This window comes from Lissotriton helveticus, chromosome 8, assembly GCF_964261635.1.
Source record: "Lissotriton helveticus chromosome 8, aLisHel1.1, whole genome shotgun sequence".
Taxonomy (NCBI): Eukaryota; Metazoa; Chordata; class Amphibia; order Caudata; family Salamandridae; genus Lissotriton; species Lissotriton helveticus.
The window spans coordinates 949,011,016-949,038,104 of NC_136069.1; the positions used below are offsets into that span (position 1 = coordinate 949,011,016).

Here is a 27,089-nt window from a genome sequence, read left to right on the forward strand (position 1 = left end):
CCCGCCTTCACCAACCATGGAGGACTCCTCTGGCGCGGCCCGCAGTACACGGCCTTCTCATTGGCTGCAGCCGGCACCTCTCCACCGTTCAGCAGGATCCGCGCTCGCCACCGCTGTGCCGTCCGATCCCCCGCTCAGCAGGTCCTTGGGAAGCGGCCAGGACGTGTTGAGAGCCCCGCTGCAGACTGTCACAAAATTGTGGAAGGCTCCGCTCAGCCTCCGGCGCCCAGGCAACTACTGCTCTGGGAGCCACCTCCAGGCACCGCTGATTGGGTCAGACAGCACCCCCGGTCAGCAATAGTCAGCAGCTCCACTAAAATTGCTCAATACAGCAGCGGTCAGCCCGAGCTCCCCGAGCGCATGTCTCACTGCATCGCTGGCCAGACCTCGCCCCCACATCATTTTTTAAACTGTAGATAAGATAACGGGGGGCTTATTCAGATAATAGCTCCGGGAGGTACGTCATCACTTTTTAAAACCTTTATTGTTTGATTGGCCAATTTATTGGTGTTTTACTTTTCCGAAGGATGCATTTCGATACTTCTTAAAATACTAATTGATCGGTTGATGCTATTCATGGGTAAATAGGTATTTTACCTTGTTGATGTTTTTAAGTATTTTGAAAAATTGTGAGTGATTAATGATTAATACAGCTGTTGTTTTTAATTGAATTTCTATTGGATGAAACTTTTTACATGCATCTTTTGTTGGAACATAATTTATTGTAAAATTGATGTACTCATTTAAGTGATATGTTGTTTTATAACCTTGTTCACTGTATTCTATTTTGGAATTTATAGGTGTATTTTATTTGGGTGTTATTATTATGCTGGATTTTTAACTCGTTTTCCACATTGGTAAAGTAGTGCTTCTGTGGATTTAGGACTATAAATAAAATAAATAAATATGGTGCATGAATCCAGAAATAGCACTGGAATTCGTAGTCTAGGTATTATTATTCACAGATATGACCATTGGCCTAATGTGTGCCATCTTTACATCCAATATTATTATGGCAAGCACTTTGTGGGATGTCTCAGCCCAATCTATCAGTGATATATAGAACTCTGTATGTAGTGTAGTGCACATCCCAGGTTTCAACCCTTTATGCCATAGAAAGAACAACTCTGTAATTACTTCAGTAAGCAAGTATATATAAAATTATGCATTGAACATTTTGTCTATGCATAGGAGTGAAATGGTGAGATATAAGCCGGAACTGGGTGGGGAAGATTTTCATTTTTTTAAACAAAAAAAAGATAACACAGGCAATCTATCATAATGGTGGAACTGGAGCACCATGTATTATAGCTTCAACTAAATGCATTGATGCCAGCAAATATTATTCCTTGAGCAGCTTATACACCTCAGCATGGGGAGCATCTAGGTCACAGCCTTACTTTTTAGGAACCTGCTTAAGCCATTGTGCACACACGGCATAATTGGGGCAGAACTTTCAGTGGAATGGAGTTTATCCAAGGGATCGAATTCTGGAAAAGTCAGCGCTTCTAATTCTGGGGTCATAGCTCCTGTTCTGAGCATTACATAAATGGGTATACAATTGACCAATCACCTCCTGAATTTCCACTGTCCTTTATCTTACTGTCCCATCATGGTCAGCTATATTCATTACATAGTGCCGCTTGGTGGCTTTTTAGACATTGCTGCGTACAAAGACCTAATTTTATTCTCATATTCAAATAACTCTTGTCTGGACGATTGTTACAGCAGAGAGCATTGTTCTGAATGAAGTCTTCGTATCTATGAGTGCATAGGAGTCATGTCCAGTTATACCCCTATCCCGTAGTTGGTCCCTAAATCGGATGATCAGTGCCAGTTGCTTTAATATTCAATTAGACAGCATCATGGCGGTTGCCATTACTTACTTTACCTTACAGGTTGTCGCTGTGTGTTCACAAACGTGATGGTCTTTCCTTCGACTATCCCCCTGGGAGTATCCCAACCATAGCGTCCATGGTGCGATTGACACCAAGCAACAAAAACTGCAGGATTTTTTGTTACAATGATCAAGAAGGAGAGCCCTATTGAATGCACGAGAGGGAACATAAAGGGGAATCAGTGTTTCATGTTCCATCTAAGGCGGATGGGTCATGATCGGAGACAACTATTAGTTGAATGGGGTAGCCACAGTATCGCCCCACACCCGACTAATTATCAGTAGTCTGTGCTTGATATGTGCCCCCCAAATTGGGTATAACAAGTTTGAATTGTGTGTTAGCTGATAATCATAGGAACTGACTATGTTCTATCGATCTTGTTTTGATGCCAGCACATAACTGAGGGGAATCTAGGAGAACAATTTTTATTTTATTTATAAAACTAAAAATTTCGATAAACTATCACAAATTATTCCACGAAGAAAATGGTTTGAGAGTTTGTAATGTGTAAGCATTGTTACAGTTGAAAATATGACAAGCAATAAAAACATACTCAAAAAGAAGAATAAGGTTAGCAGCGAAAATGTGTTTTTAGTTTGAAGTGTGTATCCTTTTTATTGATCAGCCTTAATTCAAATTCAGACAACACATGTTGAACATACAGTACCATTTAAAGAAGAGTTTAGAAGATTTTGATTGCAATTTTATATTTGTGATTACAGACAAAAAAGTAATTTGTAAATCGTAATGGTTTGTTGTTAAATACACTAACAAGCGTAATAGCGGACAGAATGGCACCTAATACCCTTCACAACTGTTTTGGACACTTAAAGAGACAGATGCTTTTTACTGAGAATCCCTGTGTGTACGTAGAAAAATCATACCGACATTTTTAGAATTCACCAGAAGTGAGCTCCCTACTTGAAAACACAACTGGAAGCAAGCCATCAAGGAAGGTTAATGCTTCTCCCTTTTGGGATGTCAGTGAGAGTAGGAAAGCAGGATCTTTATGATAATTAAAATGATGAATTAAAATGATATATGAAGTAACTAGTTGATGAAGAAATTATTATGAAGAGTCCAATAGGAAAAATATTTTTTTTTGCATTTGTTTGACAATAATGGACACATTGCACTGAATGCCAGAATGAGGGAAATCCCTCCCCAGACCCTAACCCACGCTCTAACCTTAAAACATGTCCTTACCCTAATTGTAAACACATTTCTGACACTAACAATAAACTTATTCCTGAACCTAACCCTAACTTCAGCACGACCCTTACCTTAAACACAACGTCAACCCTTCCCCTTCCTTAAACCAGGTCCTAACCATTATTTGAGTACAAATCCAAACCCTAGCCCTAGCTTTAAGCGGGATACATTCTTCAACCCTAGTTCACAATAATCCCACACCAATACACAAAAAATCCAATGATTGGTGGATTGTATTCATTGCGATACAAAAGGGGATGATGGACGGAGCGTTTGAGCAAATCAAACACTCACCCCCAGTCAACTGATCTGGGTTTAATCCATCACCATTCTTTAGCTCACTCAGCCACCCCAGTTCAGACATGGCCATATGCAAATCAGTCTGACCCTGTGCCTCATGGGAACAGTCCAGCCCGAACTGCCAAGCCATGCCTTCCCTGGACCGGAAACAAGCTTCCGAGGACCACGTTCTATACTAACCCTAACTTAAGCACGACCCTTACCTTAAACACAACACCAACCCTTCCCCATCCTTAAATCAGGTCCTAACCATTATTTGCGCAAAAGTTCAAACCCTAGTCCAAGCTTTAACCGGGATACATTCTCCAACCCTAGTTCACTGTAATCCTACACTAATACACAAAAAATCCAATAATTGGTCGATTGTATTCATTGTCACTCCCAATAAAAAAATCTAAGGGCCTGATTTAGAGTTTGGCTATGGGTTACTCGGTCACAAATGTGACGGATATCCGGTCCACCGTATTACAGGTGCATTATATCCTGTGGCACTTGTAATACGGTTAATGAAATTGCGAGTATCACATCCTCAAAACTCTAACTCAGGCCCTTCATTTTCACTTATGTTATTATAATTTCTTCCTAATGAGCTTCTTCATGATGACTACTTAATTTTCACGTAATGTACCCCCAAATTAAAAAATGCATGTAACGGCTGTTATTTGCTAAGCACTTCTATAAGGAATAGCTTTACAAAAATATTTTCCTTTTTAGCCAAATATTTGGTTTCAAATGCCCCCGGGATTGTCTCTCTCAACAGACTGGTATTTTTACTTGGACTGCAACGTTGGAGAGATCCTTCTTCCACTGACCTCCTAAAAGGGGTGAAGTTCCTGAGACGGGTTTACCTTCGTGTTTTTTTAACAGGATGTAGTTTGTTAATGGAAACAACTTAAAAGCTGTCACTGGGTCTTTTCTAACAGTAAATTGAGGTTATTGTACTCTCAAAGGTCTTACATACCCATTAAGAGAAGCGATGCATTGCTTATATGGCTACACTTCACAGCTATTGGAAGCCCTCAGACCTTGCCCTGGCCTGCGCTCTTATACGCAGCCTAGATATGCATCTGAGATTCATGAATGATAACCTACTTACTACTTGTGCATACGATACACACCAGAATCAGTGTGTTTCCCCCAATCAAAGATATGTATGCAGGCGTCACTTAAAGCAAATATCCAAAACAGCATAATTAATCAACAGAACATATGACTGATTGCGAGCACAAATTGCAATTTCTTCGTAAAAGTGCAAATCAGATATTAGCCTAACGGCCTTCAAGGTGTCTCTGTGGAAGCCGAATGAATGCCATTGTCAGAGAAGATGAATTCTATTTTGAGTACTATAATTCTAATTACACAGTCTACTGTAATCAATACGTTTATGATTGTGGGTTTGTTTTTGCTGATGTAGAATGGCAAGGTAACCTTTCTTAACTGCCTAAAGTATGAGCAGGGGGGAGAGGGGAGGGGCCGGGGGCGGCTGGGGATAAACACCTGTAATGAAAGTCAAAGTGTCTGTTGACATGAAGGAGACACCGAGCAAAACCCGACTCTTCCCTCCCAAAAGGCAACATTCAAATGCTGATACCTCTTTGTACATATACATAATGAATGATAGAGTAGGGTGGTAGCTTTGGAAGTGTACTGGCTGCCTTGCATTGGGACACACAGTAAAACATTCTCTATTTATCAATCCTCGTACGCATGTGTACGACTCATTCAGCCTCTGTTCTCGCGCTGGGCGACGGCAGCTCCGAAGTCTCCACGCGCGTGGCCTGCATTCTGTCCCAGTCGGTCTTCTCGCGTTTCCTCCGGCGTTCATGCAGTTTCCTCTGCATTGCTTTGGGCGGGGTTGGAGTAAGTGGGGGCGAGGAGGCCGGGGAGGTGTTGTCTTTCCTTTCCTTGTTATTCTTCCTTCTCACCCTCACCCCCCTCACTCATACTGCTGATGGAGATCGCAGCCTCCTTCGGAGGAGAAGGGGGCGAGGGTTTAGGGGGCCTCCATGTTAGGGGGGGAGATGGTGAACGAGATGTTGAGCGGGACGGAGAGCAGCCTCGAGTCGGGCTGCCGGAGGGGCTCTGTCCCGGCGAGATGGCTTGCAGCATTCGGCCGCTCCTGTCTTGAAACATCAGCTTCTGGTGGAAGAAAAGAACAGTTGTGCATGGCACGTTAGTGAGCTGACACTACCACGGCTAGCACAGCAAACATGTCATTCCTTTGGGATAGATAGTGTGCATGCAACGTGCGAATTACCCCTATTTATTTATTTTATTTATTTAGAGTTTTATATAGCGCTGGCTAGACCCGAAGGTATCAGAGCGCTTTACATGAGAATCAACAACGTAACAGAAAAAAAACATCAACAATTACACAATACATAAAAAAAATAGGCAATACTTTAGGAGAGGAGAGAAAGAAGAGAGAAAAGTAGTCGAGGGGGCAGGGGAGGTGAGAAAGGGAGGATAAGGGAAGAGACAACAAGGAGAGACGAAAGGAAGTCTGTCTAAAGACCGACTGGGTAGGTGACGACCAAGGAGGGAATCTACAGCCCATCTCCCCTATAGCTAAACCAGGTAGCTCCATCGGGCATCAGACAAAATAGTTCAGTCTCAATACATTGAGAGACGGAGAGACATAAATAGAGGGTGGATGCGAGAAGAGTCGACAGGAGAGATGAAAGGAAGTCTGTCTAAAGACCGACTGGGTAGGTGACGTCCAAGGAGGGAATCCCCGACCTGTCTCCCCTATAGCAAAACCAGGTAGCTCTATCGGGCATCAGACAAAATAGCTAGATCTCAATTGACGATGGAAAGTTCAAAGATAAACAGGGTGGGGACCAGGGCCGGACTGGCTACCGTGCAGTTAGGAATGCTGCCGAGCTGCTGCCTGATTTTACTTCAGTGGAGGCTGATTTTGTACATGGAGACCTGTGTGCGCTGCGAAATACTGAATGCAAAACTGTAGGAAGGGGGAGTCTCTAGTTGGCGCAGTGCAGCACTGGCGACAAGCAGGGACTCTCTCTTCCCCGTCAGGGCTGAGGGTTACCTTCAAGACAACCTCTGCTTACCCTCTAGGTAGTGTGGCTTAAGCAGTCTTAGGCTAATCTCTGGGGCATGTAGGGTTAAACATTTGCAATATTACACCATCACCACCAACCCACCACACAATGACACCAAACTGTATTTGTAAAAATATATATCTTTTATATAAGTCTCAAGCAGGCTTGTAAATACAGTCTTGGTTACTTCAAATGCAGGTTCCAGTTACTCTTTATGAAAAGGCACAGTTCTTAAATAAACGCACTCTTTTGGGCCTTCTGCCCAGCTTTAAGAAGGTTCAAGTGTCTTAGAGCGCTTCAAGGCGCTTTCCGCTGTCTCAGCTCCAGAAATGAGTCACCCGGCGGGGCTCGACTCGGGGAGAGGGGGCCGCGGGCCTCAGAGAGCGTCAGTCGGGGGCCAAGAGCAGAGCGAGCCTCTGATTCAAGGGCGGCTCGCGCTGCCAGCAGACAGCCGCTGCGAGGCTCCCGGGGTGCCGGAGATCAGTCAGCGCGGTGCGAGCTCGGGTTGCAGGACGCTCGCACCGTGGAGGGCAAAAGACAGTACCTTGAACTTCTTGGGGGGATCTTCGAAGAGGACGGCTGCAGGGGGAAGCTGTCCCACGTCGCGTTGCTTCCTTGACGGGCGAGGCGAGCTGCGGCTCGAGGCAGCAGGTCACGGGTCACCCGGGGGCGGCGGTGCTCGATGGGGTCTCAGGTCCTTCACTCAGTCTCCTCTTCAGTCCTGACGGCGCCGGCTGGGTGTGGCGCAGTGGCAGTACGGTCCCCAAGTGCGGGACGTACCCAGCCAAAGTGCCGGTCGCGGTGATGCCCTTTCAGCGGGGCAGTCGGACAGGACGCTGATAGCGGGGGAGGACAGAAGGGCGGCAGTCCGTCTTTGCGGGGGAGTCTACGGCGCTTGCCCAGTAGACCTCGATGCTTGGACCGGACGGGTCCTCCGTTACTTTGTTCTCGTGGGGCGAAAGGCAGACGCCGTCGCGGTGCTCGGGCCAGCGGCGGCTGGGCCTCACGGTGCTAGGGCGGCTGGCTGATCCCACGGTCACGGTGTGCAGGGGGATGGATGCCCTCGTCCTCCTCAATCAGCGCTGCAGCGATAAGCAGCACACACAGCAGATGCCTTGGTCAGGGGTTAGCGCTCACTGTTCCTGGAGCGCTGGTCAGGGGGCAAGTTCAACAGCAAGCCCTTGGAGATCTTTCAGCAGAGTTTGGCACAAAGTTCAAAATAAAAGCAAAAGTCTCTTGTAGTCTTTTCTCTTCCTCTCCTTTGGCAGCAAGGCACCAGACACAGGCCAGAGTCAGCACTCCTCCTTGTAGTCCTTCCAGGTCCTTCTCTTCGGGCAGAGTTTCTCTTGTAGCACAAACAGGATCTAATTTACAAGGAGCAGGGCTCCTACTTTTATACCCAGTTTCTTTTGTTCTAGCAAGCCAGGGGGGCCTCTGCATAACTGCTCCAGTCTCTGAGCACTTGTTGTGGGTACTTATGACTTCTGCATTCAGTGTGAGGGCAGGCACATCAGCCGCTCCCCAGGGGGGCGGAGCCGGCTTTGTGAGGACAGGAGTGGCCTGAGCACTTTGTTGACAAGCTTCGGTCCTTCCTGGGCCAGGTGCAGGCTGAGTCATCAGTCGCTCCCCAGGAGGGCGGAGCCAGCATTGTGGAGGCAGGGGCACAGCCTGATGCATCATTCAGGGGAAACTCCCACCACCCACTAAGGGGTCCTCCTGCTAATCACTACCTGTCAACTCCCAGCCCTGTCACTCACACACACCAGACAGTCAGATCCACATCCAAGCAGAGGCGGGCTGAAATGGTTAGGCAAGCAAATGCTAACTTTCTAAAAGTAGCATTTGCAAACACAGGATATTAAAATAAACTTTACTAAAAGAAGTATTTTATTATTCTGAGTTCAGGCATACTAAACATTAATTTCTACCATGTTCCCTGAGCCTGCTGGGATTATAGAGTGTAATAATTCCAGCAGCCCATCTGGCCTAGAAGGGAACTGGTAGCCTTACAATAGTGAAAAACGAATTGGGCAGTAATTCACTATTAGAACATGCCACACACATCAGGGCATGTTCTACCTTACACTACAATGCACCCTGCCCTCAGGCCTACCATAGGGGTGACTAATATGAAGTTAAGGGAAGGTTCAGGGGCTGGCAAGTGTGTGCACTTGCCCAGCTAGCATGACAGTACCAGACTGCATGCAGGTTCTGCAGTGGCAGACCCTAGACACATTTTAAGGCTGCTTCTGTGGGTGGCGCAACCAGCGCTGCAGGCCCACTAGCAGTATTGGCATTCACAAGCCCTGGCACTCCTGGTGCACTTTACTAGGGACTAACAGTAAATCCAATGAACCAATCATGGACATCAATCACATGTACACTTTACAGTAGGGAGCACTTGCACTGCGGCACGGGTTGGCCGTGGCGCAGTGCCCTGAGTAGCAGACACCAGCAAAACATTTGAGGCACAACAGCAAAAAGTGGAAGGGAAACCCACGCCAAGGTGCCAGGTCTAACACGTGTCCCCTCCAGCTGAAATGTGGGGAGAACTACCCTTCCCCAGGGAGTTCCTCATCACTAAGGCGGAAAAATCTGGACAGACCATCAGCGTTGGCGTGATCTGTGCCAGGGCGGTGTTCCACCATGAAGTCCATACCCTGTAGGGAGATGGACCACCTCAACAGTTTTGGGTTCTCACCCCTCATTTGCATCAACCATCTGAGGGGCCTGTGGTCCGTCTGAACCCGGAAGTGAGACCCAAACAGGTAGGGTCTTAGCTTCTTCAGCGCCCAGACCACAGCAAATGCTTCTCGCTCTATTGCACTCCACCTACTTTCCCGTGGAAGTAACCTCCTACTGATGAAGGCTACGGGTTGGTCCCAGCCCTCCTCAGTCATCTGTGAGAGAACAGCCCCTACACCATGCTCTGAAGCGTCTGTTTGCACTATGAATTCCTTGGAGAAATCAGGAGCCAGGAGCACGGGCGCCGTGCACATGGCAGTCTTCAGGGTGTCAAAAGCCTTCTGACAGGTGTCAGTCCAAATCACATTCCTGGGCTGCTTCTTAGAAGTCAGCTCTGTCAAGGGGGTCACAATAGTGCCATAGCCCTTGACAAACCTCCTGTAATACCCAGTGAGCCCCAGGAAGGCTCTCACTGCAGTCTGGGTCTTGGGGGGTTCCCAAGCCAGGATGGTTGCAATTTTGGGTTGCAAGGGTGCCACCTTGCCACTCCCAACTTGGTGTCCCAAGTACACCACTGAACCCTGCCCAATCTGGCACTTGCTTGCCTTGATTGTGAGGCCTGCCTTGCGCAGCGCCATCAACACTTCCCAGAGGTGCCGCAGGTGTTCTGGCCAGGTGCCACTGAACACTGCGATGTCATCCAGGTAGGCGGCACTGAACTCATCCAGCCCAACCAACACCTGGTTGACCAACCTCTGGAAGGTGGCAGGGGCATTCTTCATCCCAAATGGCATAACCCGGAACTGGAAATGCCCATCTGGTGTGGAGAAGGCCGACCTCTCCTTTGCCCCATCGGTCAAGGCGATCTGCCAGTACCCAGACGTTAAATCAAACGTGCTGAGGAACCGGGCAGCCCCTAGCCGATCAATGAGCTCATCAGCTCTGGGGATAGGGTGCGCGTCAGTCTTGGTGACTGAATTGAGTCCTCTGTAGTCCACACAGAACCGGAGTTCAGGTGTGGCTCCCGGCGCAGCAGCCTTTGGGACCAAGACCACGGGGCTGGACCAAGGACTGCTGGAAGACTCAACCACCCTAAGAGCAAGCATCTTGGAGACCTCCTCCTTGATGCAGGCCCTGACCCTGTCAGTCACTCTGTAAGCCTTATGCTTCACAGGTAAGCTGTCTCCTGTGTCCACATCATGGACGCACCAATCTGTGACACTAGGAACCAGGGAGAACAGATCTGGAAACTGCCCCAGCAATTGGCGGCAGTCTTCCTGTTGCTCAGGGGTCAGGGTGGGTGAGAGGTTAACTCCATCCACTGACCCATCCTTCTCACAGGCCACTAAGAGGTCAGGGAGAGGCTCAGACTCCTCTTCCATTCCATCATCAGTGGCCAACAGCATGCCCACTTCGGACCTTTTCAAGTGGGGCTTGAGGCGGTTGACATGTAAGACCCTTAAAGGATTCCTGGGCGTCTTCATGTCCACCAAGTATGTCACTGAGCTCTTGCGCTCCACAACCTCAAATGGGCCTGTCCACTTATCCTGAAGTGCACAGGGTTCCACTGGGGCCAAGACATACACCTCCTGTCCAGGCTGAAGCTCTACCAGAGTGGCATTCTGGTCGTACCACCGCTTCATCTCCTCCTGGCTAGCTTCCAGATTTGCCTCAGCAAGTTGTCTGAAGCGCCTGGTTTGGTTTCTGAAGGCCAGCATGTAGCTATATACATTCTGGGGAGGTTTCCTGGGAGATTGCTCCCAGCCTTCCTTTACCAAACTCAGTGGTCCTCTCACGGGGTGACCATACAGCAGCTCAAAGGGGCTGAACCCTAGAGACTTCTGTGGCACCTCGCGGTATGCAAAGAGCAGGCATGGTAAGAGGACGTCCCACTTACGCCTCATTGGACCTTCCAGGCCCATGATCATGCCCTTCAGGGTTCGGTTGAATCTTTCAACCAACCCATTTCCTTGGGGATGGTAAGGTGTGGTGAACTTGTAGGTTACACCACACTCTTGCCAAAGGGACTTCATATACTTGGATATGAAGTTGGTCCCCCTGTCACTCACCACCTCTAGAGGGAATCCCACTCTGGAGAAAATTCCCATCAGTGCACGCCCCACCACGGGGGCCGTCACTGTCCTCAGAGGGATGGCTTCAGGGTACCGGGTGGCATGATCCACCAAGACCAGGATGAACCTGTTGCCCATGGCTGTCTTGGGGTCCAGAGGCCCAACAATGTCAATACCCACTCGTTGGAATGGAGTACTGACCACAGGGAAGGGTTGGAGGGGAGCCTTGTTCTTCCCTCCGCTCTTCCCACTTGCCTGGCAAGTTGGACAGGTCCTACAATGAGCATCTGAGCTCTTGTGCATTTGGGGCCAGTAGAAGTGGGTGACAAGCCTGTCATAGGTCTTGTCCATCCCCAAATGTCCTGCTAAAGGCACATCGTGAGCCAGTCCCAGTAGGAAGGCTCTGAACTTCTGGGGTACCACCAGCACACGGGCTGACCCAGGTTCAGCAGCCTTAGGCTCTGAATACAGGAGGTCATTCTCCCAGTACACATAATGTGTTTTGGCCTGAACACCATTGGCCTGGTCTGCAGCCTGCTGCCGCATACCCACGAGAGAAGGGCATTCTTTCTGCTCCCTGCAGAATTCCTCCCTGGAGGGGCCTCCTTCTTGCTGCCAATGGGTCAGCTCAGGCAGGTCCCCCAGTTCGGCAATCTGTTCCCCAGTAGGCTCCAGGGCATCCCCCTCAAGGTCTGCTTCCTCCTGGACCGTGGGAACTTCAGGGGCCGGTTTCCCACGCACCCTGCGCCTTCTCCCTAAGGCCGGTTCCTGGGCCTCTCTCTCAGGCCCCAGGACCTCTTGATCACCCCTACTGGCTGCCATTGACCGGGTGGTCACGCACGCCCAGTCAGGTAGACCCACCATCTTCAGGTGAGTCGTTTTCTCCACCTTTTCCCAAGGGGAGTCCTCCAAGTCGTTCCCTAGCAAACAGTCAACAGGCATGGCTTTCCTCACACAGACCTGCAGAGTACCAGAGACCCCCCCCCACTCGAAGGGAACTTGAGCCATTGGACATTGGCTCTCAGAGTTGTCAGCATTGACAACCCTACAATAGGCATGGGGTACAACCTGCTTTTGAGACACCAGGTGATGCCTCACTGCAGTCACACTGGCTCCTGGGTCTCTAAGAGCCTCAGCTTTCCTACCATTGATGGTAACCACCTGCCCATATTTTTTAGTGTTAGAGGGCAGGTAGCTTGTAGGGACCATCTCACTGTCTCCTAATGAGACTAGGGTCATCTGAACAGGATCTCCACCCCCCGGGACCATCACTTCTTCTCCTAAGTGAACACTGGTCACTTGTCGGGGCGGAGCACCAGTGGGTGCTGGTTTTCCAAACAGGCGACACTTGGGGTCACTGGCTATGTGCCCCGGGTCACCACATTTGTAACAATTGAAGGGCCCCTTTGGAACAGGTCTACCTGTCGGGGCCCCATTCTGCTTAGGGGGTGGGGGAGGCTGAGAACCTTTCTGCTGGTCCCCTTGGGGATTACTTTGGGGGCCTTTTTGGAACCCTTTCTGTTTTCCCTTGTCCCCCCCACTCTTCTGCTGGGGACCCTGCCCACCCTTGGCGGAGTCTCCCACTGGACCCTTGTGGACCCTGGTGCTGAGCCAGCGGTCCGCCTCCTCAGCAAGCTTCCTCGGGTTGGACAACTTGCTATCAATCAGGTGCTGGCGTAACTCAGGAAAACATTGTTCAGACAAGTGCTCCCATGCAATTAAATCAAAGAGACCCTGAAAATCATTCACTTTGTTACCCTTCACCCAACCATCCAGTGCTCTGCAAAAAAAAGTCACAAACTCCACATATGTATTCCCAGGCCGCTTATTACACCCCCTAAACTTCTGCCTATACATTTCAGGGGTAAGCCCATACCTGGTCATTAAAGCTTCTTTCATATGGGGATAGGATCTCTGGTCTTCAGTGGGCAAATCTAGCAGGATGTCCCGCCCTTCGCTAAGGAACCTTCCCCATAACCCCGCTCCCCAATCCTTCTCAGGGACCCGGTGGGAAAGCATGGCTACCTCATATGCCCTAAACCACTGTCCTATGTCATCCCCCTTAAAGAACTCTTTAACTACATCTTTGGGGATGTGCACTCTTGACTCTACCTGCACCGGCATTGCGCTGCCACCAGAGGGAGGATGATCCAAGGTTTTCTCTTTTAGACTCATCTCCCTCATCTTCACATCATACTCCAACTGGAGTTTTCGCTCTTCCAGAGCCATCCTTTTGCTTTCAAGCTCCATTTGGCCCTTTAAATTCAATTCTGCCAGCTTTATCTCATGATCCCTGTTTGCCTGTCTGTCTGCCAGCTCCTCTGGCGACAGGCCTCTGCCAAAGCTAATGACGCTGTCTGGTTTTTCCAGACTCACAGGATCCACAGGTGCACCCTGATCCTCAGGTGCCTTCCTAGATTCCATCCAGGCCTTCAGGGCTTTGTAGAACTCAGGTTTGTTTTTGCACCCTGCGTGTGGAACCTTGAGTTTCCTGCAAAAAAAAACTCAACTGCTTCTTTGTGTAGTCATCCAGCTTCGATGCATCCCATTCTAGCTCCTGCGCACCAGAGGCTATGGACTCTCCTCCATCAATGCTGTTTGTGCCAGGCATGCTTGCAACACTAGGGATCTTCTTCTTTAGCAAAATTAAAAATCAAAAAGTCTGTGGCTAAGTTACTGGACTGTAATCACTATGCAATGGTCAGTAGCTAAGGTAAAACACTGCAAATGTAGATTCGCGAATCCTCACCGCTGCGTCCAATGTAGGAAGGGGGAGTCTCTAGTTGGCGCAGTGCAGCACTGGCGACAAGCAGGGACTCTCTCTTCCCCGTCAGGGCTGAGGGTTACCTTCAAGACAACCTCTGCTTACCCTCTAGGTAGTGTGGCTTAAGCAGTCTTAGGCTAATCTCTGGGGCATGTAGGGTTAAACATTTGCAATATTACACCATCACCACCAACCCACCACACAATGACACCAAACTGTATTTGTAAAAATATATATCTTTTATATAAGTCTCAAGCAGGCTTGTAAATACAGTCTTGGTTACTTCAAATGCAGGTTCCAGTTACTCTTTATGAAAAGGCACAGTTCTTAAATAAACGCACTCTTTTGGGCCTTCTGCCCAGCTTTAAGAAGGTTCAAGTGTCTTAGAGCGCTTCAAGGCGCTTTCCGCTGTCTCAGCTCCAGAAATGAGTCACCCGGCGGGGCTCGACTCGGGGAGAGGGGGCCGCGGGCCTCAGAGAGCGTCAGGCTGGGCCTCGGGGGCCAAGAGCAGAGCGAGCCTCTGATTCAAGGGCGGCTCGCGCTGCCAGCAGACAGCCGCTGCGAGGCTCCCGGGGTGCCGGAGATCAGTCAGCGCGGTGCGAGCTCGGGTTGCAGGACGCTCGCACCGTGGAGGGCAAAAGACAGTACCTTGAACTTCTTGGGGGGATCTTCGAAGAGGACGGCTGCAGGGGGAAGCTGTCCCACGTCGCGTTGCTTCCTTGACGGGCGAGGCGAGCTGCGGCTCGAGGCAGCAGGTCACGGGTCACCCGGGGGCGGCGGTGCTCGATGGGGTCTCAGGTCCTTCACTCAGTCTCCTCTTCAGTCCTGACGGCGGCGGCTGGGTGTGGCGCAGTGGCAGTACGGTCCCCAAGTGCGGGACGTACCCAGCCAAAGTGCCGGTCGCGGTGATGCCCTTTCAGCGGGGCAGTCGGACAGGACGCTGATAGCGGGGGAGGACAGAAGGGCGGCAGTCCGTCTTTGCGGGGGAGTCTACGGCGCTTGCCCAGTAGACCTCGATGCTTGGACCGGACGGGTCCTCCGTTACTTTGTTCTCGTGGGGCGAAAGGCAGACGCCGTCGCGGTGCTCGGGCCAGCGGCGGCTGGGCCTCACGGTGCTAGGGCGGCTGGCTGATCCCACGGTCACGGTGTGCAGGGGGATGGATGCCCTCGTCCTCCTCAATCAGCGCTGCAGCGATAAGCAGCACACACAGCAGATGCCTTGGTCAGGGGTTAGCGCTCACTGTTCCTGGAGCGCTGGTCAGGGGGCAAGTTCAACAGCAAGCCCTTGGAGATCTTTCAGCAGAGTTTGGCACAAAGTTCAAAATAAAAGCAAAAGTCTCTTGTAGTCTTTTCTCTTCCTCTCCTTTGGCAGCAAGGCACCAGACACAGGCCAGAGTCAGCACTCCTCCTTGTAGTCCTTCCAGGTCCTTCTCTTCGGGCAGAGTTTCTCTTGTAGCACAAACAGGATCTAATTTACAAGGAGCAGGGCTCCTACTTTTATACCCAGTTTCTTTTGTTCTAGCAAGCCAGGGGGGCCTCTGCATAACTGCTCCAGTCTCTGAGCACTTGTTGTGGGTACTTATGACTTCTGCATTCAGTGTGAGGGCAGGCACATCAGCCGCTCCCCAGGGGGGCGGAGCCGGCTTTGTGAGGACAGGAGTGGCCTGAGCACTTTGTTGACAAGCTTCGGTCCTTCCTGGGCCAGGTGCAGGCTGAGTCATCAGTCGCTCCCCAGGAGGGCGGAGCCAGCATTGTGGAGGCAGGGGCACAGCCTGATGCATCATTCAGGGGAAACTCCCACCACCCACTAAGGGGTCCTCCTGCTAATCACTACCTGTCAACTCCCAGCCCTGTCACTCACACACACCAGACAGTCAGATCCACATCCAAGCAGAGGCGGGCTGAAATGGTTAGGCAAGCAAATGCTAACTTTCTAAAAGTAGCATTTGCAAACACAGGATATTAAAATAAACTTTACTAAAAGAAGTATTTTATTATTCTGAGTTCAGGCATACTAAACATTAATTTCTACCATGTTCCCTGAGCCTGCTGGGATTATAGAGTGTAATAATTCCAGCAGCCCATCTGGCCTAGAAGGGAACTGGTAGCCTTACAATAGTGAAAAACGAATTGGGCAGTAATTCACTATTAGAACATGCCACACACATCAGGGCATGTTCTACCTTACACTACAATGCACCCTGCCCTCAGGCCTACCATAGGGGTGACTAATATGAAGTTAAGGGAAGGTTCAGGGGCTGGCAAGTGTGTGCACTTGCCCAGCTAGCATGACAGTACCAGACTGCACGCAGGTTCTGCAGTGGCAGACCCTAGACACATTTTAAGGCTGCTTCTGTGGGTGGCGCAACCAGCGCTGCAGGCCCACTAGCAGTATTGGCATTCACAAGCCCTGGCACTCCTGGTGCACTTTACTAGGGACTAACAGTAAATCCAATGAACCAATCATGGACATCAATCACATGTACACTTTACAGTAGGGAGCACTTGCACTGCGGCACGGGTTGGCCGTGGCGCAGTGCCCTGAGTAGCAGACACCAGCAAAACATTTGAGGCACAACAGCAAAAAGTGGAAGGGAAACCCACGCCAAGGTGCCAGGTCTAACAAAAACTAATTTAGTTTAGCTCACGCAGGTCCCCATTAACGAAATCACCCCCCAGCTCAGCAGCATTCCTAACTGCCCGGTAGCCAGTCCGGCCCTGGTGGGGACTAAGGGCCAGGATAGGTGAGGGCAAATGTCAATAGCAGGAAAGTGGAGAAGAGTAGAGCGGGGAGGGGTAGGGGGTAGGGGGAGGAGGGAGATAAGGTCAGGAGAGACGCAGGAGGGTTTGTTGCGGCTGTCATTTTAGGCAGGGACAGGCAATATTTCAGGAGCAATAACTGAGTGGGGTGACTACATCGCAGCTTCAAGAGAGCAATTTAATAGATAGGCAAGTTTTTGGGTTGAAAAATTGAATATAAAGTACATATATTAAGCGGCCTCCACTGGACTAGTTGTTCCTAGGAGGCTAAATGCCACCTCTTGCAGGCTTGTTCTGTGGGGTGTCCCTCTCCGAGTTCTTTTGCAGTCCCCTGGAGCATCTGCTAGTCTCAAACTGGAATGCTTTAATTTGGTGGATTTGATCTTCAATTGTGGCCGGTTTAGTCTCTTTCCTCGTGGTGCATTGACCATGACCGCTTCAAGATGGCCACCAACTGTAGAGGGTGGAGCAGCCCCATTTCTATTTCTTTGCCTAGGCGAGCCGAGAGACCAGGGAACTCCCCTTCTCAGATTTCACTAATGAGTGGCAGGGGACAAAATGGAAACCCCCAATGGCCCCCAGCAAGGACAGACAAAAATTGCCGCCCTTCTTTACAGATAACCAAGCCTGGGACCATTCAGCGTGGCAGCAGGACCAGGACGGCCCTTCCGGAGAAACCAGACAAACCGAGTAGGCAACTTCTGCATGATAGTAAGGGCTGGAGTACCCCGTGCTCAAAACAATAGTAGCCTTGCACCCCTCTGCCGATCTCACACAGTTGAGGTAGTGATAGTGAACTGGCTTCAGGTTTCTGCCTCCGTAGCAATCGGAGCCCGGGGCGCGCTGCAATGGTATCAGTCTCCAGGCTCAACCCAGTGTCTGCGAGGTCTGAATTTAGGAGACGTAGCACAGCTCCTGCACCACAGAGGGGTCCCTCGGGAGCGATTTCGCTGTATCGGCGGGACTCACCAGCACCGGTGTGATGGGACTCAGCTTATTACAATCCACTCACCGGGTAGACTTCGTCCCAGGGGATCATCAGCCTCTTCCACGAGTATCAGGGTCAGTTTCAGGGAGAACAGTTACTCGCCCGACCAGCATTTCCTTCCAATGATGTTAGAGGGTAGCCTTTTATTTTTACCTTCCAGGTACTCTTCACTTTGTTCCTTGAGTATTCACGTTATCATTTTCAGGCGTATGCAAAACACCACTTAAGAAAAAGCCAGAAGAGGCCACATTACAAAGGATACATTTAGGCAAAAGATTGTATATACATTACAGGCGTGGCATTAACCATGAAGACACGCAATTTGTAATGACTCTGACTGTGCTCGTTGTGCCAGCAGGCCCCAACTTACACTGGCCCCTGAGTACCACCGATGGCATCCGACAACATTGATGTAACACTTTGACCACCAGTCACCGTTATTAGTAATGATTTTTTCAGCCCTCCATCCCAGAGGTACAACCACTAGGGCACCGCATAACGCCTGGGCCCCATCGGGGTTCCTGAACTCAGGTCTTCCCCAAAGTCTTTTAACACACCGGCATCTCAGGTAGGGCAGGAGAGTCCAGGACCACCAGCAGGTCATTCCCCCCTCCCGCCAGCCTAGAGCCCCAATGAATGCTTGACCTGTCCCAAGGGTCGGTCAGTCCACGCCAAAAAGAGTCCACACCATTTTGTGCTACCAGGGACCCTGCCCTTCAGTCTTAGGGATGGGTGGATGGGTAACTTGCCACTGGTCCGCCACTCTGGGAGCCGCTTTTATCTTCGTCCTGGATGACTTGCGCCCTCCAATGACATCACCGGCCCTCCCCCTGGCTACCATTACTTCGGGCTCATCTGAGGAGGTAGGGGGAAGAGAAAAAAGGCTCCCGCCTGAGATGCAACTAAGGGCGCCACGTCCCTAGGTGCGGGTGGTGCAGATCAGCTGCCCCTTATTTTGTATTCATTTACTGACATAAATATTCTGATATCACGTTTGTGTTCAAAATTTGTTTGTATTCATTTCATCTATTTAAATAAGGGCTATTTATTACATCGTTCATTGTTAACATGCGACACATGACTAATATTGCAAATACCAGACGGCTAATTTAGTAGTTATGACGTCAAGTGCAATTTATTTGGGCACAACTTTCAGTTGCACCCCTCTTACGTGGTCCTAAATAATATGGAAAGATGATAACTCCCAGTTTATTACCCTGATTCCCAAAGATGCAAGCAGTTATCTCGGTTTGATTTACAAAGCGTTGTCGGTTCAGGTAGACCCAGTGAAGAACAAAAATCAAGAGACGGGAAAGCGTTGTGCAAAAGCAGACCACTCCCCATGATATCGCCAATCAGCTACCCAGGAAGAAGGAACGCTCAAGCACAGGGCCGTTGCCTTTGGTTTCAACAGAATCCATTCTTTATTCTTACGTCTTTCTTTGGAGCACAACAGAACTGCAGGCAACAGACAACATACTCACCTACTCGTGCCTGTAGGAAGTCTCATTGCACTATGAAATAAAAATGTGAGTATGGGGGTTCTTTGAATATTTCACTGAATGGCCTGCGGGCAGGGGGTGAGAGGTGTATGTGAGCGTGTACACTTGTATGTCAGCACACGGAAATTAAAAAGCAATAAAACTTGACCTTTCCGTAAAACATAAATCAAACCCTCGAACGTCCTATACCACATCTCTATCAAATGGACCAACATAATGCAGCGTGCTCACCAAGTAGTGAATCATGGCCAAGGTACTGCCAGATGGAGTACGCTATTACTGGAGGAATCCGCCATTCCATATGCAACAATAACAATATGCATATGATAAGTATCAGCACGCCGGTAAGAGTAATTTAATTGTCACATTCTCTGCAACCAACCCCCTTGCTTAATATCTGAGCCACCTTACAACATTTTCCTCCAATTTCTGAAGCACCATGCACTGCATCCACATTTCTCCCACATAGGAGGCTCTATAGCTAAGGTCTTCATACTTTTTGATGCCGAGACCCCCCTGTCCAAAAATTTTAAGCGTAAGGACCCCCTCTTGACAAAATGTCTGTAATTTGGTCTCTTCTCTTCTTGGGACGCGTTTTTCATTCAGGGCGTGAGAAGTAGTAAGACTTGCCAATTTTCACTATTCGCGGCAGAAATGAAAACCTGAGCCTTTATTTCTTTTTTAAAATCCAACCTTTCACTAATTGTGCTAATCAGTAATTTTAATATTTGCGGCAGGATGAAAACTTGATCCTTTTTAAATAAAACAAACCTTGCATTGATTGTGCTGTCAGGGACTACTTTCACTCTCCCCCGTCCACCGCGAGCATTGTTCGTTTGCTGTGGAGGAAGATTCTTTCTGTCACCAGCCTAAATACTCACTTCTGGGATCGGGTCAGCGCTCTAGTGCTCGAACGCTGGGACCCTTCAAAAGCCGGTGCTGGGTGATGTGCTGTGGACGCGTTTTTCATTCAGGGCGTGAGAAGTAGTAAGACTTGCCAATTTTCACTATTCGCGGCAGAAATGAAAACCTGAGCCTTTATTTCTTTTTTAAAATCCAACCTTTCACTGATTGTGCTAATCAGTAATTTTAATATTTGCGGCAGGATGAAAACTTGATCCTTTTTAAATAAAACGAACCTTTCATCGATTGTGCTGTCAGGGACTACTTTCACTCTCCCCGGTCCACCGCGAGCATTGCTCGTTTGCTGTGGAGGGAGATTCTTTCTGTCACTAGCCTAAATACTCACTTCCGGGATCGGGTCAGCACTCTAGTACTCGAACGCTGAGCCCCCATATAACCATGTGTTGGGCGACGCGCAGCGGACGCGCGCAGTGGGCGCGCCGATGGCGCGCCAAAGGTGCACCTAAGGCAAGCCCGTCTGCTCCCGTCCGTGCCTGGTCGCCGCCTGACGCCATACCCCCTAAATCTCTTCAGAAGGACGATATACAGTACCACAAACGTGTATATAAATATTCTAGGTCGGAGCTGCTTGACATTAGGAACACTACAGTGTATACTAAATGTTATGGTGTCTGTACTACATGTCCCAACCAGCTTCCTCCTACCATCGAGGGCAGCTTTGTATGTATTAAATGTAGATTTGAGAGTTCCCCTCCTCCCTCAAGATCGGAACTCTCGACCCTACAGCACAACGATTTTAGATACCATAAAACCAACTGGCATTGCTTTTTAACGAACGTCCGCTCGCTTCCTAAACATGCTATTATTATTTGGGATATCCTCTCCACATCAAATCCAGATAGCGGCTTCTTGACGGAGACTTGGGTGAGACCTACTTCGGTTCCTGACATCGCGGTTGCAATACCAGAGGGCTATCATATTCTAAAACTGGATCGGGCCCATAAAATGGGTGGTGGAGTCGCTATAATTTATAAAGACCCAATAAAGGCTATTGTTTTAGACAAATTTTGATCTGATAATATTGAAATTTTAGTATTCAGGCTTGACTTCCATTCACAACCGAGCTGGAAGGAGCTCTGGTATATCGCCCACCAGGCCCAATTGCTAACTCCATCTCTAACCTATTGGATATTTTAGCACCTCATGTCATATCCTCAGATAAATGTATTCTCCTGGGTGATTTTAATATACATATAGACAACCAGGATGACTCTGATGCAATTCTCTTCTCTAGGGAAAAGTTGGCCCTTAATCTTACTATTAGGAATAATGCTCCTACACACAAAGCTGGCCACACTCTGGATCAGGTTCTCTCTAATTCATCAGATCTAGTTTACACCACCACCAACCCTTTAACATGGTCTGATCATTTTATGGTCTCCTTTGACCTTTTTAATGTAAGGAAAGAGACAGTGAAGCCTGTTCCATCTAAAAAGACTTTTAGACACTGGCAGAAATGATCCCCTAAGATATTTGAAGATATGATTATTAATATGCAGGCATCTACACCAGCTACAGTGGAGGATCATTTCGAGTCATTCCATCGTTCCATCAAAACCACTCTGGACACTCTAATTCCAGAGAAAGTTTCAAATATGAGGATTGGTCGGGCTCAGAATACATGGTATACTCCAGAGCTAAAGGAAGAGAAATGTAAATGCAAAAAACTCGAACGCATATGGCGGTGCACCAAAGATGGCCTAAGCAAAGAGTGTTATAATACTGCTTTGCTAACTTACCATAAAAATATAAAAAAGGCACGTAAACATCAAATTATTGTGCAGTTGGAACAATCAGGAAACTCTCCTAAAATGCTTTTTCAGATCTTGAACACTTTCGTAAACCCTAAAACCTTAGATACTGAAGAAGAACCCACCCAATCTCTCTGTGATAATATCTCGGACTATTTCACTAAAAAAATAGAAGACATCTACAGTAAAATAGTCTCTCCACTTACACTCAAAGATGATGCTGATACCATCCAACCACCTATGCCAGAGGGACAGGGTGCTCTTAAAGAATTTCCTCTGTTAACAGCCCAAGACACAGAATTATTACTAAGATCAGCCAAGTCGGGTTCTCCCACCGACTTAATCCCCCCCAAGAATGCCAAAAAGTTGGCAGAAGAATTAGCTGAACCTCTCTGCTCTGTTCTGAATCACTCCATTAAAGAAGGCAAACTACCCAATGCCTGGAAAGCTGCCCAAATTATGCCAATCCGTAAGAATACGAAGTTGGCCTCCGATGTTATAACTAATTACCGCCCTATTTCCCTGTTGCCTCTATATAGCAAACTCTTGGAGAAACATGTGAACACCCATCTGTCAGCTTTTCTGGAGGCCTCCAATTGTCTGGACCATTCTCAATCCGGCTTCCGGACAAAATATGGTACATAAATGGCTTTGGTGAAGGTAACAGATGATATAAGAATGCTAGCGGATGCAGGTCAAGCAGTGATTTTGGTATGCTTGACTTGTCTGCTGCGTTCGACACCATATCTCACCAAATTTTGGTAGACAGACTCTGTCTTGCAGGGGTTCAGGACTCGGCTCTGAATTGGATACAGGATTTTCTAACTGACAGGACCCAAACAGTCAATCTAGGACCTTTTCAATCTAAAATTAGCAATGTAACGAAGGGTGTGCCACAGGGTTCCTGTCTCAGTCCATCCTTGTTTAATGTTTATGCCGCCCCTTTGGCTGGTCTGCTTTGGAAGATCAGATTTTTTCCCATCTCCTACGCAGACGACACACAGCTGATCTTCACCTATAAAAAATGTACCCCTGATGTCCAGAAAGTGTTCTCCGAAGGCATGAATACCATCACCCTTTGGATGAAGAGAAATTTCATGCAACTGAACACAGGGAAAACGGAGATCATGCTGTTTAAGGACGCCATCTCTAGATGGTCTCCTGGCTGGTGGCCTGAAGAATTAGAGGCAGCCCCTACCCCAAGAACTGAGGTTAAAAATCTAGGAGTACTAGTCAATAGAGACCTCAATCTGGAGGGTCATATTGCAGCAGTTAAACACTCTTGCTTTTATGCACTGACCCTTCTTCGGAAGACATTCCATTTTCTTCCCATGAGCACACGTGAAATGCTAATCCACGCTCTAGTCTTGAGCCGACTGGACTACAGCAACGCACTGTTGATATCTGCTAGGGAACATGATTTACAGAGTCTGCAGGTAGTACAGAACACTGCTGCTCGTGTGGTGACTAGTGCCCCCTATCGTACCCCGTCCCTTCCTCTCTTACACAGCCTACATTGGCTTCCAATCCGTAAGAGAATTCAGTTTAAAGTATGTTGCTTGGTATTTAAAGGCCTTAATTCAATGGGCCCAACATATTTGTCAGAAAAATTAGTCAAACACTCCCCTGGGCATTCGCTTCGATCTGAAGGTAAAAGCCTGCTTACTCTTCCTTGCATTAAGCAGACTAGATTAGGAGGCAAATCCTTCTCTTACCTGGCTCCTAAATTATGGAACTCTCTTCCATTTTACCCGCGTGAGGAAGCAAATTATCTGTCTTTTAGGAAAAAACGTAAATCTTTTCTAATCTCTTCCCCCTGTGAAATACATTCTGATTCTAAGAGCGGAGATACCCCATTTAGGGTGAGTCAGGCGCTCTATAAATGCAATAAATAAAAATAAATAAATAAAAAATAAATTCATTGTCAACTATTGACAACCATAAACGCCCCTAATACCCACAGCAATAATTTTTACATCGGGAAAATAAATTTAACAGTGTTTAGCAAACCAAAGGTCAGTAGGAGAGCGTGGGGGCATGGTCAAAGGTGTGGCTAATACAAAGAGCCTTATTTATGAGGCATTGGTGTAGGGCTGCGCCGCAAGTCTTCTTGCAGAGTTGCCCTATGCCAATGTGAAAGGGCAGGAATGCACCTTATTTATGAAATATGGTGCATTCCTGTCCTTTCCCCCTGCGTTGGCGCACTAATTGTCGCCTAACGCCAACATAGGCAGGCTTGTTTTTGTGCAGGAATAGACACCTTCCTGCAAAAGAGAATCCTGAGAGGGGTTTTCCTCTTTCTATGTGTGCTGCAGCACACATAGAAAGAGGAAAACACATAGAAAGAGGAAAAACAAGCAGAAATGAAAACATTACTCCTCGTTACGCCTGCTGCGGGAAGGAGTAAGGTTTTGGTGCTGCCCCAGGTTTACAAGGTTTTACAAATCTGGGGCAGCATCAAAATCCATGGGTGCTGCGCGAGAACACCCACTGCAATGCCTATGGAATGCCTTTTTGACAGTGTAAGGCAACGCACAACTTGCGCTGCTTTGTCTTAAGCTATATCTATGAGGCCTTGCAAAGTAACGCATGGTGACTTTGCGTCGCCTCATGGATATGATTGAGACTCTTGTGCCGCCAAAGCTTAAAAAAAAGTGACACTACGGCAGCGCAAGCCTCTCATAAATCGGCCCCAAAATATTTTGTTCGTTTTTAAGGTCTTTCATCATCAGGTAGCTACGTATAAAATAATGGGTAGCTTAACTGAAAAAGAAATTTACTCAATGGGGAATGCACTGTAGTACATTATGAAACCTCTATTATTTAATGCACTGCAGAGGTCTGTGTGTAACCAGATAGACACAGAATTAAATTTGGTTGGCGCAGTGGAGAATAGTGACTTGTGTATTTTTTGTGTTATGAAGTCACAGCCTGTGACAGACAGCACAGTGAATGTGTAAGATATAATTTTATACGTGCACTACACACATTATAATATAGAATGCTACAAACTGTGCAGATAGTTTTAAAATAAAATGGAGCTTTCAAAATGTAGTTTTGAGAAATATAAGACCATAAGTAATGTTTTTTTCCCCAGTGGTACTAAGCACTGTATAAATGCAATTATGGTTAAAAGTATGCACTACACAGCCCAGTTGTTAACTCTTTGCATGACCATGCAAAAAACCACATCTTTGCCATCACAATGCTTGGAGTGATTCAAGCAATTAAAGCCAGAACCACTCCACGCACCCTTTACATTTGCAGATTAACTCCTAGCTCACATTTGCATGTCATTCAGGCAAGCAGGCACCCAGGCATGAACACTTACTTGAAGGATTGTTCTACCAGGCTTCTTCGTTTTACAGTACATGAGTTAATTGACTTCAGCTAAAGCATTTTACTGATGGGAATGAAGGGTCCCAGCCTCTGTCCAAAAGGAAAAACACATTTTGCATTCCAGGTAGAAGTTAGGCCTGGAAATGTGCGACCCCCTTCCCAGGACTCCACGGCTCCCCTGGTGGTCGTGCCCCACAGATTGAAGACTGCTGCTCGACAGTGAACATGCTTTGAATCCCCTACCCAGACGGTGCCCATGACGCTGATAAAAAATCAGTGCAGTGGCCGAAATGGGCAGGATCAGCAGGGCACTGCGTGCCCCTACTTCTTCTATTTTAAAGGGTCCTTCCCCTTACTTTCTTATTTTAAACATAACGGCAGAAATTGCCAAGGCCGATAGTTAAGGCTCAGCTTTTGGGGACGGGCGGAACGACAGAGAAGAAAAAGGACTTTGTCTTTTCCTTCGGGCCCAGACAAGACAAGGACAGTGCCTAGTTCTCCTGCCACTGGCAACAGCCCCTCCTCTCTTAGTTCCCCCTCTTCCCTTTCTTTCTGTCTTGCTCCTCCTCATTTAGTGGAAACCGAGACTTCAAGAAATGCAGGGGAAAATATTTTTTAGGGGCAGGCAGAGGTCCCAGGAACCACTACCTGCCCTTAATAAATTAAACGAAAACGTTTCATTTTTTTTTTAATGCATCCTGTTTTCCTTTAAGGAAAACAGGCTGCATTTTTTTTTAACTGCTTGATTTAAAAGCATTCCCAGACATGGAGATCTGCTGAGCCCAGCAGGCCACCATCCCTGTGAGGGCCAGCCATTCTCAATGTATACACAAATTGCGAGTGCCTCAATAATATTTATGAGGCTCGCATTTTGCGACCCATTGGGAAGGGGTCCCCTTTTGCGACTGGATTATCACCCTCTTGAAGAGGGCGGTAAATTGTGAGTGTTTTGATAACGCAATTGTGGTTGCAAAACATTCGTACATGGATTGTGAGTCGCTATAAGGAAAGGAACGTCCCCTCCTAATAGCGAGTCGCAAAACACTATTTTGTGAGTCGCTAATTATTTGCCAGTCGCAAAATAGTGTTAGTACATGGCCCAGAGGAAAATTGAATGCGCAAACGGGTCGCAAACCCGTTTGCACATGGACTATTCCGTCGTACATCTGGCCCAAAATGTGTACAGCGGCTGTGTGTTCACGAATGTGATCTTTTTAAACCATACTGCTTATGTTTTGTAAGGATATAAGCAATGGGCATTGAAACGGGTCCCTCCTGGACCCTGCGGTCATAGCCTTAAATTTTCCGGCAAAAGCACTCACTCATTTCTGACTAATGAGTGTGAAAAGAAAATGATAACCATTTTTTTCCTGCTTACATTTCACATGCTTTACTTAATCTTGCATTCCCTATGAGTGTTTGTCTTTTATAGGATGTTAATTTCTTTTTAGGTAGCATATTGCTCTTGTCTAAGAGTGTGTAATTTGAATTGACACATCCAGGGGTTTATAGAGGGTCAGTGCAGTGCAAGTTTCTGTCAGTGGGGCGTGATTCCTTGATTTCGGGTCAGGTAGCACTCTCCCCTGCAGCGCCGCTCTTTAGCCGGATTGCTGAGCTTGAGCCTTCCTCACAGGGTTAGAGGCTGCTGCGGTACCTGTTATTGGATTTGGATTTGTGCCTATTGCTGTCTGCTTATTGTTCTTCCTGTGTACTGTATTTACTGTCTAATGTTTTTCCCCCCGCTACTTGTAAATTGTGCCTGACTGCTGCCTACTTTCCTGCCGCTGCAGCCCCTGCGGCCCGTCCCGCCGGGCAGCCCCGCTCCTGCCTCC

At 48.0% G+C, this 27,089-nt stretch overlaps 1 protein-coding gene across 3 annotated transcripts in view; it reads right to left on the reverse strand.

Annotated features, from left to right (window-relative positions):
* Positions 1-2,486: 2,486 nt before the first annotated feature.
* PCYT1B (phosphate cytidylyltransferase 1B, choline) overlaps positions 2,487-27,089 on the reverse strand; it is a 715,710-nt gene continuing 691,107 nt past the window's right edge. For all 3 annotated transcript variants that reach the window (XM_078657804.1, XM_078657803.1, XM_078657801.1), the window contains one exon: positions 2,487-5,549. In XM_078657804.1, coding sequence (XP_078513930.1) covers positions 5,319-5,549 — 231 coding nt within the window. In that variant the 3' untranslated portion in view covers positions 2,487-5,318. The remainder of the gene's footprint in view (positions 5,550-27,089) is intronic.